The sequence below is a fragment of the Trichomonas vaginalis genome, chromosome I (assembly GCF_026262505.1).
Source record: "Trichomonas vaginalis G3 chromosome I, whole genome shotgun sequence".
Classification (NCBI taxonomy): Eukaryota; Parabasalia; order Trichomonadida; family Trichomonadidae; genus Trichomonas; species Trichomonas vaginalis.
The window spans coordinates 20,391,072-20,414,504 of record NC_067203.1 but is presented as its reverse complement, the minus strand read 5'-3'; the positions used below and the strand labels follow the sequence as shown (position 1 = coordinate 20,414,504).

The 23,433-nt window shown below is 31.7% G+C and overlaps 8 protein-coding genes and 1 pseudogene across 9 annotated transcripts, besides 6 other annotated features; 2 read left to right on the top strand and 7 right to left on the bottom strand.

Annotated features, from left to right (window-relative positions):
* Positions 1 to 5,429: part of a mobile genetic element that runs on past the window's edge.
* On the bottom strand, positions 108 to 731 carry TVAGG3_1019400 (uncharacterized protein; the record flags this gene model as incomplete). Its single annotated transcript, XM_051254750.1, has 1 exon — positions 108 to 731. A coding segment is annotated over one exon (624 nt), but the record flags the coding sequence as incomplete, so codon positions are not given.
* On the bottom strand, positions 2,223 to 2,807 carry TVAGG3_1019390 (phage tail repeat-like family; the record flags this gene model as incomplete). Its single annotated transcript, XM_051254749.1, has 1 exon — positions 2,223 to 2,807. One exon carries the CDS (start codon positions 2,805 to 2,807, stop codon positions 2,223 to 2,225), a length of 585 nt encoding a protein of 194 aa, XP_051080323.1.
* TVAGG3_1019380 (uncharacterized protein) lies at positions 2,826 to 2,978 on the bottom strand (the record flags this gene model as incomplete). Its single annotated transcript, XM_051254748.1, has 1 exon — positions 2,826 to 2,978. The coding sequence occupies one exon, from the start codon at positions 2,976 to 2,978 to the stop codon at positions 2,826 to 2,828; it is 153 nt and encodes a 50-aa protein (XP_051080322.1).
* Positions 5,430 to 5,882: 453 nt separating the features above from the next.
* On the top strand, positions 5,883 to 6,608 carry TVAGG3_1019360 (annotated as a pseudogene). The gene has a single exon. A coding segment is annotated over exon 1 (726 nt).
* Positions 6,609 to 9,289: 2,681 nt separating this feature from the next.
* Positions 9,290 to 9,327: a mobile genetic element.
* Positions 9,328 to 9,647: 320 nt separating this feature from the next.
* Positions 9,648 to 10,325, bottom strand: TVAGG3_1019340 (protein ubiquitination; the record flags this gene model as incomplete). The annotated part of the gene is made up of 1 exon (XM_001300442.1): positions 9,648 to 10,325. The coding sequence occupies one exon, from the start codon at positions 10,323 to 10,325 to the stop codon at positions 9,648 to 9,650; it is 678 nt and encodes a 225-aa protein (XP_001300443.1).
* A 746-nt stretch (positions 10,326 to 11,071) lies between these two features.
* Positions 11,072 to 11,099: a terminal%2Cinverted (terminal inverted repeat of Mariner transposon ID:TVAGG3_1019320).
* Positions 11,072 to 12,375: a mobile genetic element.
* Positions 11,168 to 12,295, top strand: TVAGG3_1019330 (Mariner transposase; the record flags this gene model as incomplete). The annotated part of the gene is made up of 1 exon (XM_051254747.1): positions 11,168 to 12,295. The coding sequence occupies one exon, from the start codon at positions 11,168 to 11,170 to the stop codon at positions 12,293 to 12,295; it is 1,128 nt and encodes a 375-aa protein (XP_051080321.1).
* Positions 12,348 to 12,375: a terminal%2Cinverted (terminal inverted repeat of Mariner transposon ID:TVAGG3_1019320).
* Positions 12,376 to 12,417: 42 nt separating this feature from the next.
* TVAGG3_1019310 (protein ubiquitination) lies at positions 12,418 to 14,127 on the bottom strand (the record flags this gene model as incomplete). The annotated part of the gene is made up of 1 exon (XM_001300441.1): positions 12,418 to 14,127. The coding sequence occupies one exon, from the start codon at positions 14,125 to 14,127 to the stop codon at positions 12,418 to 12,420; it is 1,710 nt and encodes a 569-aa protein (XP_001300442.1).
* A 418-nt stretch (positions 14,128 to 14,545) lies between these two features.
* TVAGG3_1019300 (GTPase activating protein, Rab family) lies at positions 14,546 to 15,974 on the bottom strand (the record flags this gene model as incomplete). Its single annotated transcript, XM_001300440.1, has 2 exons — positions 14,546 to 15,156; positions 15,224 to 15,974. 2 exons carry the CDS (start codon positions 15,972 to 15,974, stop codon positions 14,546 to 14,548), a joined length of 1,362 nt encoding a protein of 453 aa, XP_001300441.1.
* A 578-nt stretch (positions 15,975 to 16,552) lies between these two features.
* Positions 16,553 to 20,479, bottom strand: TVAGG3_1019290 (TAG-278-related family; the record flags this gene model as incomplete). The annotated part of the gene is made up of 1 exon (XM_001300439.2): positions 16,553 to 19,549. The coding sequence occupies one exon, from the start codon at positions 19,547 to 19,549 to the stop codon at positions 16,553 to 16,555; it is 2,997 nt and encodes a 998-aa protein (XP_001300440.1).
* A 609-nt stretch (positions 20,480 to 21,088) lies between these two features.
* Positions 21,089 to 23,433: part of a mobile genetic element that runs on past the window's edge.

Below are 23,433 nucleotides of genomic sequence, written 5' to 3'. Positions count from 1 at the left end.
GGTGACACCTAAAAACCATCTACCCTAAAATATATTTTTGCCGAATTCAATAAAAATAAATGGTTCATTTACTCACAATATTTTTGTACAAAACGACCCCAAACTTTTAACTTCTTTTCTGCAGCTTCTAATGCTATCTTAGCGAGTTCATATTCTCTAAATTCTCTCTTTAAATCTTCTTGTTCCCATTGGTCTAGTTCGTATGGAGAATCTTTATAACCATAACACATCTCATGTTCATGTTCAAATTGTTTTTCGCACTTTTTTCTAACTTCTTGTTCGAACAAAGGTTTAGCATTCTCTACTGTATCTTCAAGTTCTTCTTCATCTAATTTCTCATGAACTTTCTTGTCTATGGAGTCCATAATTTTTCCAACTGCTATGCAATATTTTGGAGAAGCCCAGATTGCTATATAGTTTATAAGTCTTGGGTCTGCATACGTTCCTCTAACCTGTTTGATTTCATCAGGAATTCCTGCATGAATTTTGTATAAAAACCAACCGCCGGAATTCCGGCGGTTGCTATATTCTTCACAAAATGCCTTATAATACTCTTCCCAGGACTTATTTTCCAACAACTTTCTAAAGTCTTTCCTAAACTGCTGACACATATTTGTTACATTTATATAACCATCCTTGTCTCTACGTAAGACTTCAATACCGTTATAGGTGCCTTTTGTGAATGTTTCGCCATTAGATTTGTTCGTGAACGTTTTTGCTTCGACTGTCATTTCAGTTCTTACAATAAAAATAAAAAATATTTTTTTAAAAAAACCAACTATATTTTTTATTTCGGGAAAATTCATGACAAAACATTTACGATGAAGTTTATTTCCTGTGTTGTTGTCTAAATGTCATGTTGTCTCATTTTTTCAGAGAAGTTAAAATGACCGAGTGACCGAGTGACCTGGTGACCTGGTGACCCCTTCAGTTCTTCAAAACATTTACGAAGAAGTCTTGACATTTTCCTGGACTGTTGTCAAAATGTCATGTTGTCACACTTTTTCAGAGAAGTTAAAATGACCGAGTGACCGAGTGACCTGGTGACCTGGTGACCCCTTCAGTTCTTCAAAACATTTACGATGAAGAAGTCTTGACATTTTCCTGGACTGTTGTCAAAATGTCATGTTGTCACACTTTTTCAGAGAAGTTAAAATGACCGAGGGACCGAGGGACCGAGGGACCTGGTGACACCTAAAAACCATCTACCCTAAAATATATTTTTCAATACTTTTTCAGCACTTTTCCGTAGTTATATATGAAAGACAATTCGAGATAAAAGTCATAGTACAATGGTATTATATGCTGCACACCATTTGTTGTGAACCAAACTTGAAAGTCAGAGAAACTGTTACTAGGTGGTTCGTAGAATTTAGAAGCAAAGTCATAAACGTCCTTACCAATACATAGAAAACTATTGTTGCTTGAACTGAAACTTGCATGACACATAACATTTTGAGGGTCAAACACGTTTCTATAAACTGTCAAATCTGCTGGTGGATGTATAAATTGAAATGGACCATCTGGTGGTAATGGTTCGTTCTGGTTTAGTAACCGAAGAAATTGTGCCCAAGAACGTTTGTCTACTCCCCAAAATAAAAACTCTGTATCTCTTGGAGGGTTAATTTCAATCTTTTGAAATGAAACGGTGGAGTTCATCTTGTCATATTCTAGTTTCAGATAGTATGTTCCATTTAGTAAAGAGTCGTATTTTTCTTGAAATTCCCAATAGTATTTGTTCATTTGAGTTTGAAAGTCATTTAGAGTTTTCTCAAGACTTTCGTCTGAACGAACTGTAAAGATCCTCATTTCATCAAATTTGTCTATAAGACCATCAGAACCTTTATACTGCCCATGAAAATATACTGCGAACATAAACGCGTTAGTTCTATTTGAAAACAAAACTCTTCTAAATCCTATTGCCTTTGCATCTGAAGGACTTTGAAGCCAACGAATTGGATAGTCAAACCTGTAAGCTCGGGATGAAATTTCTTCATCTGATATAGTCCTACCAGCATTTGTAAAGATATAGTCTAACGGTTTTGTATCTGCTACTTTTGTTCTTTGTTTTTCAACCTGAAGCATTTAATATATGTAAAAATATATTGTTTTAAAATGGTATGCCATTTCATATTTCTCATCTAACAAACAAGTTTCCCAACGGTCTTCTCCAACAAACTCAGCGTACATTTCAAATAAAATAAAAAAATATTTTTTTCTCTTTACTTTACATAACCGCCCGCTACCATAAGTCTTTGACGCCAACCCATACCAGCTAATGAAGGTTGACTTGGTTTAGTTTGGAAACTAAACTTTGGTTTTGGTTTATCTTCAGTTTTTGGTTTTTCTTCTTCTATCGGTTTTTCGTCACTTTCCGGTTCCTTTGACTTTACTTCACTTGCAGGAATAGTTGTGTCGTCAACATCTTCATAAATATCATATGCCATTTGTTTTTGTTTTCCTTTCAACTTTTTGTGTTTGTTGTAAAGTTTAGAATATTTCGACTCTAAGTCAATGAGATGTTCTATAATGAACTGTTGGTCAGTGAAGTAAACTTTTCCATCTGTTGTCTCGAAAGCTCCTTCAGACTTCAATATTTTATTTGTGAGAGTCTGTTTCTTTTTTGAGATACTTGCCGTTCCATTTTTATGAAAAGTGACTTTGTAGTTAGGGTTTGTATTTCCAGACCTGGCACTTTCTATTATTGAATTTTTCTCTTCATCTGTAAGTTCTTTGACAGGTTTTGACAATGGTTCTGAACTTTTTGTTTGTGGTGTCAAATCTACCGTTTCAACTTCTTCGGTCATTTCATCTCAGTAAAAATTTTAGTTTGGTTTGTTTTCAACTGGTTGTTGTTGTTTTTTAAGTCGGTCTAAAACTTCCTGAGGTATAGGAAGAACTTGACAAACACGTTGTGTAACTGCTGGAAGCCGACAAATCCATCTTGAACCCATTTGTCTCAATGCTGTATTGTTCATTTCATCTCAGTAAAAAACTTTACATTCCCCACGTTTGAGGTGGTTGCGGTTGGTTATTGTTTACCCATTGTTGTGCATGGTTATATCCTCTGTTAAAGAATCTTTCACCTTGGTCCATATAGTGTCCTGCTTGGTTATAGTAGTCATTTGCTTTGTTATAATAGTTTCCTGCTTGTCTTCCTACATTGTCCATCCATCCTTGAACTTTTCCTCTTGTTTCAGGATTTGGAATAAGATTTGTTGCATCTCGTGCTACATCCCAACCTTTCTGTACAGTTTGTATAATAGGTTGTGCTTTCTCTTTAAGTATACCTAATGTACTCAAAATCTTCCTTCCAACTCCAAATACACCTCTGGCTATTGTTCCCACTGCGGGTAAAAATCTGGATGCAACTCCTGCTAACGCGCCAAATAAACCCATTTCTTATGGGTTAAAAAATGACGAATCCAAACAAGGACCCTATGTTTCTAAAGCGACAAAGAAAGCACTCATGGTAAAAATCTTTAGTTCAACACCAAATGCTTGGTTTATGGATATCTTGGAAAACATTCCGAGGTATAGAGAAGATGGACCACCATACTGGCTAATATTTGTCGGTCAAAACACAAGATACTGTGAAGCCATACCATTACAGTCCAAAAATATTTTAGATATCTTAGCAGCTTTGACAATATTTGTTGACAAATACCATCCAACAAAACTGACATCTGACTGTGAAAGTTCTTTCAAATCAGACGATGTAAAAAACTATCTGCGTTCAAAAAATGTAAACCAATATTTCATTGTCGACCAAAACCATTCTGCTCTTGGTGTCATTGACGGTTGTATAAAAATGTTAAGAGACTTAAACCAACCACAAGGTGGTGAAGCAAATGAAATGTCATATGACGACAAATATAGACACTTCTCCATGGCAAAGATGAGACAAGTTTTAAATATTTACAATAGCCGTAAACAAAAAGGTTTGGGAAACCACTCCCCGAAGAAATGAAAAACAACCCTGACTTAGAGAAAGACTATATATTTAATAATTTAGTCAAAAGAGACAAACAAGAAAGAATGCCGGGCTTCAAACTTCAGAAAGGTGACAAAGTAAAAATAGAAATACCTAAACGCGACCCATATGAAAATACTATTGACTATGACAACAATGGGAACTCGACAGGTACTCACATTCGTGTTCGTAAAAATAGAAGAAAGTATACAAGAGAATATTATGAAGTTTTAGGCAAACATGGCAAAATGTACACACTGCAAGCAGAAGATAAAACTACTATTGCCAGACCTCGTTTCAAACTTGTCAAAGTTCAAGGTGGTATACTTTCAAAGACAGTTCCTAACAAATATAAGACAACTCCTGACGAATATGCTAAAGAAGTTGAAAATGACGACTAAGCAATTCTATACCATGCGTAAACTGTCATGTAAGGTGGCATGTAGTCTTTACCCAAGCCTGTTGGATTGTGTGAATGTGTGTGTGAATGATTTCCTCCTGGTTCAGTTTGTCGAAAAGTCTTTTTTGCTGAATGGTTATAATCTGGAGATAAAACGTCATTGCCAGCTTCATACTCTGAGTTGTATAATGGATGGTCTCTTAATGAGTGACTATGGTCACCAGAAAAGTTTGTCGTTCCTGTATGAGTGTGCGGTGGAAGGTTTGCTTCTTTAATTTTCTTCGAACCTCCTGCCGTCTTTGAATATCTAGCACAGTATAAGAATTTGTCTACAATCTGCTTCCATTCACCAAAACCAAGTACTGTTTCTGGTCTGGTAGAGTTCATTGACGTATAAATAGAGCCTATAGGATATAATGTTTGAAGTATTTCCGTCTTTAATGTTTGAAGCTCTGTTTTGTCTGCTTTCTTCTCATATAAATCTTGAGCAGTGAATTTAACGTTATTTTCATCCTTCATGACATAAACATCTTTACATCTAATGTTTCTCATCGTCGTTATGTCGTCATCCGATGTTAAACCTTGTGGAAAGTTAGGAGGTTTCCAATATAATACATCCCCATCAGGTTCTTCAACCGTTCCTTCAATACTTTCTATACCAACAGTTGTAAAACTTGTATGTGTATGGTTCTTGTCTGCTTTCTTCTCTAACTCATCGTTAACATATGTTTTATCCGCTTTAAGGTCTAAACATCCTGAAACCCATCCTGTATCGGCTTTACTTTTTAAAATCTTCGATGTCCATTCATGGTACCAGTCAACCCTTTCTTTCATTTCGTTATCTTTTTCATCCACATATTCCTTATCTGCTTTCTTCTCTAACTTACTAGCCACACATGCTAACTCATCGTTAACATATGTTTTATCTGCTTTCTTTTCAAGGCTAACGTTTAAGTCTGTTATTTCAGATATAGAATGTGTATGTCCAACGTCACTTTTCCTGTTTAAGGTTTCTTGTAAGTTTGCAATATTTGCAATGGTATGTGTATGAGTCTTTTTAGAATATTCGTTTTCAGCTCTTGTCACTTCACTTGACATTTTATTGTCAACATATGTTTTGTCTGCTAGTTCAGGATGAGTATGTTCTTTTGTTGCATAAGCTTTGTTAGCTCTTTCTTCTTCTTTTGCTATTGCATCGTCTACATATGTTTTGTCAGCTTTGTTGTCAACATCTGCTTTCAAAAGAAGTTCAGATATAGGTTTCTCGTTTAAAGTTCCTTTTGTTGGATTTATACAAACAGTATGGTTCTTATTGTCTTGAAACAGAAACTCATCTGTCATTGGGTTTATTGTCAGTTTTAAATTTCCTTCTTTCAATGACTCAGATATCTTAGAATAGTTTGAAAAGTTTGTTGTGTTCTTATTTAGAGCTTGTATAATGAGTTGTCGGTTGTGTTGTATTTCTCTCATAGACGCTGTTTCATTTGACATTTTTATTCTAGATAAAATATGCTTTCAATAGAAAAAGAAAATTCAAGAGTTGCTACAACTAAACCATTAGATGAACTTTTTACGAATGTCGGTCAAAAGTTTGAGACAGAGACCGTAAAGCATGAAGGCTATCGTTTTGACTACCCGTTAAGATGGTTAAGAGACCCATCTGTCACAAAAGCTATTGGCTTTCGTAGAATGAAGTTCATTTCAGAAGCCATACATGGTTTCCCATTTACGGTCGGTTTTGAAGTTCGATACTATAACAAAGAAAAACGTATGTATGAGAAATTTGAACAGGGAAAACTTTTACAAGTTAGTTTGCTTGTAAACTTAGAAACAACTCTTCAAGCTTTTCAAAAAAAATAAACGACATCTATATCGAATATGCAAACCAGTATAACATTGACGAAGGAGAGTACCATCTCGATATTATATATGACAGGAAAAATGCAACTGTTAAAATCAATAGAATAGAAGACCTTGGAGAAAACGTTTATATTTCTACAAAATATAACAACTTGGCATGGTATAGATTTATGAGGATGTTAAATCAGCCTGCAGAATATCCAGTACACCCGGACTTTTATGAAGTCGAAAACCCTAATGGAACATATGAAAATGTTTTCGACTCAGATGCTATTATAGTTCATGCTTCATTTTCTGGTGCACAAAACTCTTTTTTATGCTTGGCAAATGACTTTTACGAAAAACCTACAAAGCTATATGAACCACCAAGTGGAAGTATTTCAGACTTTCAAGTATGGTTTACTACAGATGGAAGAAAGAGAATAGTTCCATTATACCATGCGTTTTACTTAGAACTTAGTTTCATATACAACTACTATCGAACGGTAAAAATATAATTTTTTAATACGGTTGAGGTGTTGGATTTGGTTGCCAACTAGACTGTGGTGCAGGTTCAGGCTGTTGTATGACAGGAGCTTGTTCTTCTGGTTCAGGGTCTTTAGGTATAATACCAACAAACTGACCTACCCTTTTACCAATATTTTTGACTCCGTTCCAAATTCCTCTTCCTACGGTTTTTATTCCATTCCATATACCTCTTCCAACATTTCGAAAGAAGTTTCCAATACTACTGAAGAAACCCATTTTACTATATGTAAAAATCTAATGTCCACCTAGTCTTACGTTTCCTGTTGAGTTCCATAGCATTCTTTAACTGGAGCTCATACATTCTGTTTCTCCTCTGGTAGAAAACATATTCTGGGTCAACTCCTGTGTTCGCGTCATCTGCATAAAGTTGTTTATATCCCACTTCAGGGTTTGTATAAAACTCTTTCCATCTCATATTTGCATACCATGGTGGCAAACCTAACGCAGCGTCATTTGACATGGCAGTTTGCATTTGTACATCTGTTGGCACTTGACCATAGTTTGCCATTGCAGTTTGTATTCTAACTTCATTTGGAATATTCTCTGGGTTTGGTTGTCCAGGTTGCTGTGCATTCGCTAAGTTCTGTGCGTCCATTTAATATTAGATAAAAATATCTCTTACGAGTACATATACTGGACATTTGCAGGCATTGGTTCATCTTCATATTCTCTGTACTTTTCTGCCACGTCAAAGAAATAAATGACACAATGGAAAAAACCTAAAACAAGTAGTCCTATTTCAAACCACATTTACTTACTAGTAAAATTTCTTTGTTATGACACTTTCTCCGGTTTATAGGACCTCTCTCATATTCTATCTTGTCATATCTAAACTCATAGTCATGTATGTCCTCTAACCATCTCATAACGGTTTCCAAACCACTTTTATCGGATGTAAAGTAAAAGCATGGATGGTTATGTAAAACGTCTAAAGTTTCTAAAGAGTCTCTCAAAGTCCAGTCTACTTAGGTCAGGTGAGTGGGGCCTCCAGGCACTTCGTGCCCTCTAGCCCTGAAGATGTTTAGTATAACTTTGTCCGGACAAGTAAGGGTCTATCGTCGCTACAGGAAAAGTTACAGGCGTTCCAAGGAAGTATACTTTGAGAAGCCTTCTTCTGGGTCGAAAACATTATATAATGTTTCGCTTTTCACAAATTATATATGTTTTCATGTTTTGTCACTTTTCTGTCACTTTTCAGGAAAAAAACATTTTTATTATATATAAATGAATTTTACAAAACCACCGTTACAAATCTACAAATGTTAGACCATTCGGTAGTTTCTTAAGTTCTCTCAATAGAATATCTTTACATCTACTCTTATTTCCAAAGAAGGGTAACGGTGGTTTTGTAAAATTCATTTATATATAATAAAAATGTTTTTTCCTGAAAAGTGACAGAAAAGTGACAAAACATGAAAACATATATAATTTGTGAAAAGCGAAACATTATATAATGTTTTCGACCCAGAAGAAGGCTTCTCAAAGTATACTTCCTTGGAACGCCTGTAACTTTTCCTGTAGCGACGATAGACCCTTACTTGTCCGGACAAAGTTATACTAAACATCTTCAGGGCTAGAGGGCACGAAGTGCCTGGAGGCCCCACTCACCTGACCTATATAATGCTTATCTATCATAAAACCATATGAAATATCAATTTTTGCTTTACGCCTAATTTTTGACGACAATTAGCAAAAAATGTTAAATGTTAACACTCAGTCCATTTGAATATGAAAAATAAAATTGACTTTGATTAAATGTTTTTATTTATCATGCAATTCTTCTTGCGACCAAAGATTTGAATAAAAGTTCAAAAAATAAGATAGCTTAAAAAATAATATACGGTAGTGTTTACTAATAGATGAATAGTATATAAATTCTATTAAAATGGATTTGATCCAAAAAAATATATAAAATTTGATCATAAATAAAATCGTTTTAAATTACTTCTTCATTTAAATTATAACAATTATTTTTGGTTTTATATTTTTTTGGATCAAATCCATTTTAATAGAATTTATATACTATTCATCTATTAGTAAACACTACCGTATATTATTTTTTAAGCTATCTTATTTTTTGAACTTTTATTCAAATCTTTGGTCGCAAGAAGAATTGCATGATAAATAAAAACATTTAATCAAAGTCAATTTTATTTTTCATATTCAAATGGACTGAGTGTTAACATTTAACATTTTTTGCTAATTGTCGTCAAAAATTAGGCGTAAAGCAAAAATTGATATTTCATATGGTTTTATGATAGATAAGCATTATATTCCACTCATTATATTCGTAAATTTTGAGGTTTATCCTTCGCTTTTAAGATCATTGAATTTGATTTTTATATAAAATAGTTATATATTAGAAAATAATATGAGTTTATGTGATATTATTTTTCAGAAGATTTTGTGTTCTTCTTCAAAATTTTACTTTTTTATTAAAAAGAATCTTTACAAAATATACATTTACTTTAATTAATATTTAAAAACGTGCTCTATCAAAAGTTCCAAAAATTCAATATTTTAGCTTTTCTGATGTGTCACTTTTGATGAATTTCTGTTTACAACAATTCCAATATGATGCCCATATTAATGGAGTAGTACCATTGTTTGTTTTAATTTCGATATCACAACCGGATTCAATAAGATATCGAACTAAATTGAAATTTCCCTTTTGACATGCGAAATGTAAGGATGTTAATTCCGTATAATTTTCATGTAATTCACCTAATCCTTTAATAAATGATTTAGGAATATATGTTGGATTTAATGAACTCATAAGTATTTCAATGATTTTGGAGATTTTTTCCAAATCGCATGAATCTTTCAACTCCTGATTGATAAATCTTGGATGGTTTAATTTCTCATTAAGCTTTTGAGTTTCTGAATTTAGTTCATTGATTTTATACTTATGTTGATCCAAGTCAAATGTAAGTTCAGCAATTTGATTATCCCTCTTTTTGATTTCTTTCTTTTTAAAAGTAATTTTTCTCTATTATTCTGAGCTAAACTGCTGTTTTCATCCCTAAGGTTGTTATTTTGGTTGTTGAGATTGTTATTTTCGCTCTGAAAATTGTTGTTTTCTTGAGAAATTTTTGATATTAGTGCTTCTTTATCGTTGATTTGTGTGATAAGTGAATTGATTTGATTTCGACTTTTTTGATTTTGAATCTTTTCATTATTAAGTTCAGATTGTAGTTTATCAATTGTTTTCGTTGATTCAATCAACTTGTTGTATTTTTCGATTAAGATTGGAATAATATTATTGAATAATTGAAATTTCATCTTTTTTTTTATTACAGTAAGAATTGATATTGCTTCTTTGAAATTGTTTAAAGAAACATTTGCATTAAGGAGATGAATATATGCTTTATCTTCGTTAACTGTTGAAGGGATGTGTCGAATAAGACTAATAAATTCATTTGGAGATAAATTTGTTAATTTCAAAATTTTTTCGATTTCTTCATCTCCAAATACAGTAAACAGTTTACAATCTTCAATAAATATCTCGTGATGTTCTGCGATGTACTCAAAATTATGAACAAGATCAATTACCTTATCACTCATAAAAAATTTTAAATTAAAGAAAAAAAAGTATTTATCTTTTAACTTACTTTTTTCATATGTGTAACTTTGTTTCCATTCATTATAATTAAGTCCATCATATAGTATATGCTGTATATGCATACATTGTCATAGAATTATTCATATAAAAACCATTATTAAATGAGTTACAAGTGATAAAATCACTCAATAAAATTTAAATTTTTATTCCTAAATGATATATGAAACATCAAATGATACGCTTATTCATATATATTATGTTTATAGTCATAAAACACATGCTAAATTTTAATGTAAATTTAAAAAAAGATGTTGTAATTACACAATTGATCTGATTTATAATATATTTGAATAACATTGTTATATTTTTCAAATAACAATAATAATATAAATTGCATATAAAATTTATTTAACTTTACTCGACCTTCATTTTTTGACATGGAAAAAAAATAGAACTTTTCTAATCCTGATAGTATGCTCATATTAAACATTAGTTAAGAAGGGAAAATTTCTATTTATTTTACAATTAAATAATAACAAGATATGGGATGTTCAAATTTCTGACAAATGGAGTGATACAGACCAAAATATTAATGTTTCAGAGTCAAAGACAATGTTATTCAATTGATAATATAATATTCTAAGGTACATTAACACCATTTATATTTTCAGGAAATAAAAGTTGGAGGAATTTTCTTGATTATGATAAGAGAACAATAAAAATCTCTTTTTAGGCAATATATCAAATATAGGGTGTCCAAAGGTGCGTTTAGCACAGCGCTCTATATGAGACTATTAAAGGAGATATATGCTGATTATAAATATATAATAAAAAATATGAATATATGTATATGATGAGTATGTTGTATTTTGGCGCCATGCCGGGATATAAAATGAATTTTGAGACAAGAGGCGGTTTCGCGGGAAATTTTGGCGGGATTTTTTTCATTTTTTTAATGAATCATAAAGAAAACATCCTCGCTCTTGCAAAAAAATGCAAAGACTGTAAAAAAATCTACGAGACATTGGTAAAATGCTTCGGTATGGATGCTCCTAGCTATTCCACTGTAACGTATCATGTTAGGATGTATCACTTCATGAACAAAAAGGCGCCCATCATAAAAATTGACAAAAAATCGCCGGATCAAAGAAAAATCAAAGCAATTCTTCAAGCGCTAGATGAAGACCCAAGAGCATCAGTCAGAAGGATAGAGGAGATGACAAAGATACCACGTACAACAGTCAGTTATTATCTGCACAATTATTTGAACTACAAACTAGCGTATACACGTTGGGTTCCGCACAACCTTAATTCAGTTCAAAAAAAATCTAGAGTCCAATCTTCGAAAGAGCTCCTCTCTATATTGGGTGCGTATCAATCCAAGAAGTTTCGCTTTTTAGTAACAGGGGACGAGTCTTGGTTTCAATATGCAACAGAAGCCAAAATCATGTGGATCCCGAAGGATGAAAATCCGCAAACATTCCCGAAGAAAAAAATTAACACACCAATGATGATGTTGTCGGTTTTTTGGGGCGTGAATGGCATCATCGCAATTGATATTCTTCAAAAACCTAATACGATGAATGCTCAGTATCTAATTGACAATGTTCTTACTCAAATTATCAATTCTGATGAGTTTGAGAAATCCAAACAACAAAAACAAAAGTTTGCAATTCATTTTGATAATTCAAGAGTTCACAAAAGTCATAAGGTAATGAATTACTTGTTGGAAAACAATGTCAAAGTTGTTCCAAACCCAATTTATTCACCTGATATTGCACTCTCTGACTTTTATTTATTCGGCACGCTAAAAAAGAGAGCTGAAGGACGCGAATTCGCGAGTCCAGATGATCTTGAAAATTTTGTAAGAGAGCAATTTGAGCAATTTTCTCATGATGATTTAAAGCGTGTCTTTCAAGCCTGGATCGATCGCTGCGAACGCGTGATTGAATCCAATGGTGATTATATTTAAATAAACTTTATATATATGTAACTTGTTTATTTCTATTCGCAGTATTCAGGTTTGTGCTAAACACACCTTTGGACACCCTATATAATACCAAACACTATCAAGAAAATGTGGCACCTAGAAAATTATGCAGCGGTGTTCAGGAAATTATTCATATCACGATACCGTTTTTTATCTATGACCCTTATATTAGCTCCGTTGATGATAAGAAATTTGGCAATATCTTGGTTGCCATTTTTTAATGCATATATGAGAGCAGTTTTTCCATCTGTATCTTTAGCTTCAATATTAGCTCCGATAGAGATAAAGTATTTAACAAGTTCCATATTATTATTTTCAGATACATATAAAAGAGGAGTTTTTCCATTTTTATCTGCTGCTTCGACATTTGCTCCTTTAGACATAAGTAATCGGACAAAAAAAGTATCACCTTTTTCAGAGGCCAAAATTAGCGCTGTTTTCCCATTTGAATCTTTGTTTTCTAAAAAGGATCCAACAGACGCAAGATAATAAGCAACTTGGGAATGCCCTTTTTCTAATGCCCATATGATTGATGAATAGCCATTGTTATCAATTACATCCTTATTAATTCCAATCGATATTAGATAATAAACTAAATCCAAATTTCCATTTATTGATGCCTCAATGAGTGAATTTCTTCCTTCTTTATTCACTGCTTCTTTATTTGCACCAATGGAAATAAGATATTTAACAACTTCAATGTTACCCCCTAATACTGCCGCAATAAGAGGTGTATTTTCACCTTTTGATTTCGCTTCAATATTCGAACCAATAGAAATTAAATACTTGACAATAACAAGCTGATTCCAATATGATGCCAATATTAATGGAGTACATCCGTTGTTATTCTTTACTTCGATATCACAATCACATTCAATAAAATATCTAACTAAATTGAAATTTCCCTTTTGACATGCTAAATGTAGTGATGTAAATCCAGTCTCATCTTCATGCAATTCTCCTAATGCTTTAATATATGATTTTAAAATACATTTTTGTTTTCCATAATTATTCGTAAGATCATCAATGAAGTTGTAAACATTTTCCAAATCTCTTAAATCTTTCAATTCCTGATTGATAAATTTTGGATGATTTGATATGTCTTTAAGCCGATGATTTTCTGAATGTAGTTTGCTTATTTTCTTCTTTTGTTTGTCCAAATCATATGTAATTTGTATAATAGCCTCATCCTTCTTTTTGATCTCATTCTTATAGTTTGAATTCGTATAAATTATTTTATCGCAATGAGATAAAACATCATTAATTTTTTTATTTAAGTCGCAATTTTGCTTCTTGAAGTTGTTGTTTTCATTCCGAAGATTGTTGTTTTCTTGAGAAATTTTTGATATTAGTGCTTCTTTATCGTTGATTTGTGTGATGAGTGAATTGATTTGATTTCGACTTTTTTGATTTTGAATCTTTTCATTATTAAGTTCAGATTGTAGTTTATCAATTGTTTTCGTTGATTCAATCAACTTGTTGTATTTTTCGATTAAGATTGGAATAATATTATTGAATAATTGAAATTTCATCTTTTTTTTTATTACAGTAAGAATTGATATTGCTTCTTTGAAATTGTTTAAAGAAACATTTGCATTAAGGAGATGAATATATGCTTTATCTTCGTTAACTGTTGAAGGGATGTGTCGAATAAGACTAATAAATTCATTTGGAGATAAATTTGTTAATTTCAAAATTTTTTCGATTTCTTCATCTCCAAATACAGTAAACAGTTTACAATCTTCAATAAATATCTCGTGATGTTCTGCGATGTACTCAAAATTATGAACAAGATCAATTACCTTATCACTCATAAAAATTTTAAATTAAAGAAAAAAAAAATGTATTTATCTTTTAACTTACTTTTTCATATGTGTAACTTTGTTTCCATTCATTATAATTAAGTCCATCATATAGTATATGCTGTATATGCATACATTGTCATAGAATTAATCTTATAAAAACCATTACTTAATTAGTTACAAGTGATTAAAATCACTCTATAAAATTGTTATTATTATAAGTAAGTTCGAAACATTAAAAGGTGCATTCATTCAATCTATACATATCTGGTGTTTGTTGGCCTAAAAATTATGATAAATTTTATTAGAAATTCAAAAAAGAAATTGTAATTACGCAATTGATTAGATTTATGATATGATTGAGTACAAAAAAGAAAATTCTATGTTATTAGAATAAGAATTACTAAATAAAAAAACAAATTAAAATAATTTATTCTTGAAATTTGATTATAAGTGGTTCCATGAATGCAAACAAGCGTTCTGCATTGGCAAGGAATAGTCTCATATTTATTCTTTGAATAGTTGCATCAATAATTGGTTCAATTTGGCGTTGAGTTGATTTTGTTTCGTTTAAAAGGACAGAAACCTCATTAAGAAGTGTACATAAAAGAACACGGAAGAAAATAAGTGGTTTCTTGCACGATGCGATCGTTACAAGTAACAATTTTATGTCATCATCAGATTTTGTTTCGACAAAGAAGCTCAAAACAGAAGTTGCAGCATAAGAAAGTGATTGTGTATCAAAACTTTGAAGAGTTTCAGCAACTGCTGGACAAAATCTCTTTAATAAGTTCATACTTGCATCTGTGAAGAAAAGTTTGTTGGAAAAGATCATAGTGTTCTCTCTTGGATCAGAAAAAGAGCTTGTGAAGTTCTGGAGGCTCCAGAAGATCAAAGATTCTGCAAAATTCGAATTTGTTTTTTCTCCTGAATGAAGATAAATTTGGTTACCAACACTGCCTGAAATAAAACTCTTGGTAAACAAAAGAGCTAATTTAAACAGTTTTTGAGACATTATTTGCTCATATCTGAAAAAGAAAACTGTGTGTTAGTATTTTCTAAGTAAAAGGAGCTGGTAAATAATGTTACCAGCTCAAAAAGTACATACATGAAATCAAAACGTTAAATATAATTTCTTTCGTTACATTTGACTTAATATTGCATTGTTGAAGGGATCCTTCAACTTCTTGAACGTATGTTCGTAAGTTCTTATTATTATTCCATTGAAATTTCGTAATTTTAGACCAAAAATCTTTAATTTCTAAATATTTTTTGAAATTTTGTTCTAAATCTGATTTGATAATACATTTCGTAACTAAGTATTGATATGACTTCGCATCGAACTCAAAAGCAGAGAAAGCAATGTGAGAAGATTTTGATAGCAATAAATTATTGATATCTTCGGTAGTAATAGGAATAGATTTATGCCACATGAATTCGTCATCGTTTTCAGCTAAAAATTTGAAGAAATATTCGACATTATCTTTAAATTCGATTGAATCGTGAGGAATGTATTGTTTTGTGTCTTTAGATTGTTGTTCCTTCAAAGGGGATAATTGAAAAGAGAATGGGGAATCTGGAAACATCTTTACAACTTTGGATAAAAAGGAAAGAAAGTTTGTTAAACCTTTAGAATCCTTAAATTCGATTTTACGTGATACTACGCCATTAAGTTCGAGTTTATTTTCTGAATTACTTGGTACAGCAATTGATTGAAACGAATTTAATAAATCAGTTATGAAAGGAATTGAATTCTCATCTCTGTACTCAAGTCTGATGTCCTGTCCAATTTGAGTGATCCACAAATGGAATGGAATTTTAAATTCCTCGTTTTGATAAAGGTTTATTTCAAATTCCATTCTAAAATTTTTGTCAGGATGTCAGAATATAGTTTTTATTTCACTTCTTGCAGCATCAACATCTCAACAGCTTAAACTACCAGTTTCCCTTTCATAAATTTCAAAATTTATCTCAATGTTTTGCTTCTTTACTGAGAATCCATTACAACTACGCCCATCTCACTTTAATTCAAAAATTTGACAACTGGTGTGAAGCGTAATTGAATTGAATGCCATAACATAGGGGCGTAAGTGCATCTTTAATTCAATATTGAAGTAAAATAGAGTGACTGAGTATAATGGCAGTGTTTTAACGAAGTGAGTATATTTGTTTACCATTAATCATGACTTTCATCAATGAGTTGGATTAAAGAAATAAAAAGTTTTGTTGAAATAGGTATAAAGAAAATCAAAAGCAATATTATGGGAGATAATCAATAGTTTATACTGTGTTTATGAGAGTTTATAATAGCATGCATGAGAAGAAGATACCTATTCGAAAACTTTTTCAAATTAGCAACTCTAATTTTATAAAATCTAAAGTTATCATAAACAATAAAAAAATTTATAAAACAAAATAAAAAATATTAATAAATAAGTTATTTTCTTGGAGTTGGAGTTTTGGCCTCTAACGCAGGTAATTTTGAGTTTTGATCCAAAGCGGACATCAACTTATCTCTCTTAACTTTCTTTTGCAAAGCAGACAAAACTTGTCCCTGAGGTTTTGAATTGAAAACTTTGTTAAATGTTGTTTCTCTGTTGAGTAATTCAGCCTGGCAATATTTTAACTGGCTCTGTACTTCATTCAAAGCTTTAGTTCTCTCATCAATAAGTCTTTCCAATTCAGCAATTTTCTCTAAATCTTCAGGTCTTGCACCTCTATTTTCGAACTTTTCTTCCCAATCTTTTGCTTCTACTTCTAGATTTGCGATGTTTTCTTTCTTTTCTTGTTCCATTTTTTGTATATCTTGTTTCTGTTTCTCTATTTGCAAATCCCATTTCTTCTTAAGTTCTTCCATTCTCTTATTGTATTCTTTTTCTTGTTCTTCAAGTTGATCCTGTTGTTTCTTCTTTTGTGCTGAAATTTGTTGTTTAATGTCTTCTAATTGTTTTCTCAGTTGATCTAATTCTTCTTCATGTTTCTTCTTGATACCATTAAGTTCTTCATTTGCTTTCTTTTCATGGTCTTTGACATCGTTTTCTCCTTTTTGTCTTTGTTTTTCAATTTCTGCTTTGATTTTATCTAATTCTTCTTTTCTTTGGTTCTGAAGGACATCGTTTGCTTTCTTTATCCTTTCGATCTCTTTGGCATGACTATCTTTGAGATCTTCCAATTCTTTGTTCCTTCTTTTGTCTTCTTCGCCACTTTTGCTTTCGATTTCTTTTTGTTTCAAATCAATTTCTTCTTTGAGTTTTGCTATCTCGTCTTGGAGCCTTTGTATCTCTGCTGTCTTGTTCTGCTCTTTCTCTTTAATAATGTCTTCTTTCTCCTTAATGATTTTGCTGTTATTTGCTTCAAGTTCGTTGTAATTTGTGGTCAGTTCACTAACCGTTTTTTGATGTTCGTTTTTAACAGTTTCCAATTCGTTTTTGAGGCGTTCCATCTCTTGGTCGAACTGTTCTTGAGCTGCTTTACGGAGTTTCTCGGCCTGTTCCTCTTCTGCTTTATGGGCAGCACATAATTCGTTATATTGTGAAGTAAATTTCGCAATCATCGCAGCTTTTTCGGATTTCCACCGCGAATTGTCCATTTTCTTGAGTTCATCGATCCTCTTTTGGCGTTTAGCAATCTCTTCTTTCCTGAATTCTTCGGCATTTTGCTTTTGTCTCTCTTTTTCTGCAATTTTTTGTCGAATTTCGGCCAATTTTTCATCCCAGGTCTTTTTAAGATCATCTAAATCGTTTTGCCTTTGTTTTTTCAGCTTTTCTAGAAGGTCATTTGCATCTTTGTTCTTCTTTTCTTCTCCTTCTTTCTTCAATTTTTCGATTTCTGATTTATGATTTTTCGTCATTTCGTCGATTTCTGTTTGGTTCTTGTTTTTGAGTTCATCCATGTCTTTCTTGTATAATTCACTCGCTTCTTCCATTCTCTTACGATGGTTTTCCTCTAATTCTTTTAATTTTTGATCTCTTACGTTTTTACGAAGCTCCATTGCGGCATTATGAGCAGCAATTAAGTCATCAAGCTCCTTCTGAGCATGTTGGATTGATTCTTGTAGTTTGGCAGCTGAATCTGAACTCTGGGCCATGGAATTATTAAGTTCTTGCTCAAGTCTCTTGATTTCCTCATCATGCTTCTTCTTTAATTCACTTAATTCTCTCTGATTTTTCTCATCCAAAGCTTTTAATTCTTCTTCGATTTTTTGTTTTGCGGAAAAGATGGCTGCTTTAAGGGATTGTACGTCAACATCGAATTTCTTTTGTACATTTTGCATTTCTTCTTGCAATTCTTTCTCTTTTCGTTGAGATTCAGCAACATATTCCATATGTCTCTTGTTTAATTCATCAATAGCCATCTTGTGCTCATTATCTAGTTGTTGCTTTCTCGAATCTCCATCTGCTTTGTTTGTATTTGAGGACTCCATTAAAATTTTCATTTGTTTTTCATGTTCTTGCCTTTCCTGCTCTAATTGGTCATTAATTGACTTCATAGTACGTTCGGACTCTTCCTTTTCGTGGTTTATTTGGTCTTCAAGATCTTTTAATATGCCTTCATATTTAGTTTTAATTTGATTCTCTTCTTCATCAAGTTTTTTCTCTTCTTCAGCATATTTATTCATAATAATGTTCTTTTGTTCGTCCATTTTCTCTGCTAGTTTCTCTGATTCTTGCTGCATTTGAATTAAACTTAATTTCAACTCATCAACTTCAACAACTATTTCATCTCTTTCCGCCTCGAGTTTTTTAACTCTCGCTTCTAGTTTCTTTTGCTTTTGTAATAAGTCTGCCGCTGTTTTCTGTTGTTCTGAAGCGATTTGATCTCGTAATTTAGCTAATTCTTCTTCATATTTCTGTCTGATGGCTTCTTCATCTTTGGCTGTCTTCATGACAATCTCGTTGTACTTCTTGTTAGCGACATTGACATGTTGAGTTAATTGTTTTTTATGTTTCTCTTCTAACTTTGCTAATGTTGATTCTGATATCTTTTGGAACTCTGCTGCTGAGTTATTAATCATTGTAGTTTGTTTTTCAAGCATAGCTTTTAAGTTCTGCAGCTGTTTTTGGTATAAAACGATTTGATTTGAGGCAAATTCGACAACTCTATGGGCCTGACTTTCCATTTGAGCACGACGCTCATCGTATTGTTGTGATACTTTCGAAAACTCTTTCTGGTAAATCTGCCTTATATTTGAATCGACTGTTTGCTCGCATGTTTGCATGAAATTAGTAACTCGATCGATTTCCTTCTTTGTTACTACTTGAGCTGCAGCATATTCATCCTCTAACGATTCTCGAAGATGTTTTACTTCATCTTTCCTGTCAATTGCTTCTGCATGAAGACGGAAGACAATCTTAGTCAGAGTAGCTATCTTTTTGCTGATCTGATGAATCCACTCTTGAAATTCTGGGTCGTTAAAGTCTAAATTGTTATTCATGATAAAAAATTGCACGTTGAAAATTTAGGTGTTTATAAAATCTTTGTACTTATGCAAAACTAATGTTTCTATGCTGTGTGATCCCTATTTCTTTAATTAAACTAAACGAAAGCCGAGCCAAAACTAAAATTATCTTTATTGAACTCAATAAGGAAGTAATTACACATGATGTTACTGTTGGGATTATGGAAGTCACTGCATCTAGATTGGTTTGGCAGTTTAAAAACAAAATAAAAATCGAGCATAAAATTGGAAAATCAATACAAACAATTTATTCATATAGAATCATCACAAAAAATGATAAAATGACTAAAAGTCCATTGGCAATTTTGCTAACGATAAAGAATCGTCAGATGAAGTATCATCAACTGATATATCTTGTGTTTCATAGGTTTGGAAATCTGCGTCAAGACTCAAAGTAGACTCTTCCTCGTCAGAATAATAAGAGCCTTCATATGATTTATCTGAATTATTTAAGAGAGGTGAAGTTGTGTTATCACGATTTGTCTTTTTTGAATCTTTTGCTCTTTCTGATGAGTTTTCCTTAGATTTTGGCGAGCGTGGTGTAAATTTTATCTCGGTTATATCTCCAGATTCATGCGCTCTAGATGAAGTTGGATTTGAAATAAGTGGCGAAAGTTGAGAAGATTTTCTAGGTGAAGGCTTCTGAGAACCGCTTGATTGATCTTTTGGAATTAAGCCATCGAAAAATTCTATAGACTCGTATTGTGATTCTGGGGATTGTAAGTTGGATCGTGCAACTCTTTTGGCAATGACAAAAAATAAAATTGTGCCAATTATTGATGAAATAATAACAATTGGGATAATAACGGAAATAGATATAAAAACTGGTTTTCTGTTAAACGATCTTGTTGGGATAGGAGGTATTTTAGTCCTCTTTGGGACTGTACCGGCTGATATTAATGATAAAAGCAAAAAAAGCATTTGAAAAGGCTGTTCCCCGTCACTTTTATTATTTTGAAGTAAAATAATGATTCAATTCATTACAGCTCTGCAATGATGTAAAAATTTATCAAACAAAAATCATAAGGAACATGTGGATTTAACTAATGTTAAAGTTTTTCAATGTCAAAGAAAAATATTCGCATAGAAATTTTTGAAAAAGAGTTTTGAAATTTGATTACATTTAATAATTATTTTGTCCAAAATGATGTAAAACATTAATATTATAAAAAAATTATTTGAGCGGATTGAAATCTATTATATTTTTGATGAATTAAGTATATTTCAGCATTGATAGCAGTTCCCATTTAATTATTTCGCGGAAAATTAAAAAAATCAATTAAATAATTTCAGTAGTATATGTTGAAGGGTTGTGTGACTTTTTTTGTAAACGTAAGAATTCATACAATATTGAACGATTTTGTATCATTTTTTTTAACATATGAAGTAAAAAATGTATGATTCTTACGGTTTTTATTCTCACGTTTTTGAATAAATTAAGATTTAAAAAATTTTCAAAATTGTAAGACATTTACACTCAGCCCATACATAACGAAATAAATCATTAAAAAAAATAAAATTGACTTCTTACGTAAAATTAAAACTAAGTTAAATTTATTTTTTTTATTTTTTATTTTATAATAAATGAGTATAACAACTAATTCATTGAAATCTTTAAAGTTCACTAATTCAGAATTAGAAAATATTTTAGAAAATTTTGGAGACGGTTCTTATCCAACATATATGCAGAATGTGAAAGAGTTTTCCAGATTGTTGAATGAATTTAAATATAACGGACAATTACTAAAAAGGCTATAATGAGATATTTATATCCCAAAAAAGTTGAAAAACAGGAGAATATTCCTCTTTATGGTCCAGAGGACCTGGGCTCAGAGAGCCTTGAAACACCTCCTGAATATTTTGAAGAAAAAATTAAACAAGATGAATATTATAACGATGAGATTGAGAAATTGGAACAATTAAGAAATGAAATAGATGAAAGAATTAGTGAATTGAGAAATGCTGAGAATGAAGTAGAGGGTTTAATGAATATCCCAGCTTCAGAATCAGCAGTTCAGAAATCTCATGAAGAAAGATATAAAAATTACTTTTTGGAATCTACTAAAATTTATTAGATGGTGATATTGACGAAACACTTTCAGAAGAAGGCACAAAATTTATTCATAAACATAAGCTTCAGTTTATTGACGATGGAGATTATCCATGTATATTACTTTCACCTCCTCTTGATTCTGAAAAATTCAAAAAAGCACTGAAAAATGTAACATATGCAACAAATACGATTAAGAAAGAAGACCATGATATTTACACAAATTATTATTTAAATAAATGTACAGGTGTTGATAAAGTTTTTGATTTGTTAGATAAAATATCAAAAGAAACAATTGGTACATATAAAATTTTATGCGATTGTGGTTTCATTATTGAAGATACCAATAATGTTTCATATGAAAGAACAGCACCGAAGGAAGACGAAGTTGAAAGGTCTATACCATTCGTTATTAAGAACATAAAAGATATGAAAACGTTATAAGCATTATATTTATTCATTTATTTCAGAAAAAATGGAAGCAACCCATAAAACATCTTCTCATCATTTTATAGCTATTCATACATTCCTTTTCAAAGTTGTGAAATTAAATAAGACAGGAATTAGATTTAATGTATCAGGGTACGCATTCTTGAGTAAATTAAAATGTATTCGTCACGTCGCAGATGATAAAAATTTATGTGTTCTTAATTCATTTTATGGGTTTTAACCCTGGACTCTCTGAGTCTCGGACTTTAAAAAATAAACTTTATTTTTTAATTTTTATTCTTACATAAATGAACAAAAATGGAACAGCTAAAATGAATGATAATCAAATAAGAGCCGAAGGTAGAAGGTTATTTAAACGCTTCTATAACATTCCTGATGGTGTTAATCCTAAAACTCGTAGAAGTTATTTAAATGAAGCCATAGATGCATATGAAGGATTTGACATTTCATCAGAAAGTGAGAGGTTAGCAAGAATGTTAAACGTTAATATTGATTTTATTATTGTGACCTCAACCAGAAGACGTAGACATTAACAAGGTAGACTTTCCATTAGTGGAATCAATAATGATAGATCCAGAATTTGAAACAGTAAATATTTTATTAACACAGAGTCCATGTGGAAAACTTCACGCTGACAGAATTACAGACGTTGAAGCACTCACAGGATATAAAGTTTGCCCCTTTTGCAAAGAAGAAGTTTATTCTATCCGTGATGATCCAGAAAGGAAAAACCAAAGAAGATTTTTAAAACATTGTGAGAAATGTAAAGAAAATAATGGAAGATTAATTCAAGACGTTCAGTTGCAAAAGACACAGCAACCATATGCACCACATATTACGAAACAGAAGATATATCAATGGCTATTAGCACATAATTTGCAGGAATATTATAAACCAACAAGATATTATATTACTTTTGACTTCGAAACATTAGAGACTAAAGAAGAACTTCAACTTTCTGAATGTGCAACTTTGAACGCTTACTTAAAACCATTTATGGTATCATCAACTGTCAAAATAAAGCCGCAAAGCGGCGAGGTCGTAGACCGTGATAAAACATTTACGAGGAATTTTTGCTTAACATCAAGTGATTCGTTCATCTCTGATTGGATTGAATTTTTATTTTCAACCTGTTCATTAGTTGCTAAATCAAATATTGAACAATATGAAGAATTAATGAATACATTAAATGAAAAACAGAAGGAAGCAATGAAAGAGCTTTTAGATGAAGAATTTAATAAAGTGAATATCATTGGTTTTAATTCGGGAAAGTTTGATTTAAATTTAATTCTTCGTGATTTAAATACTGCAAAATGGAAGATAAAATCAATGCTGGGTTCTTCTTCTCAATTTAAGCAAG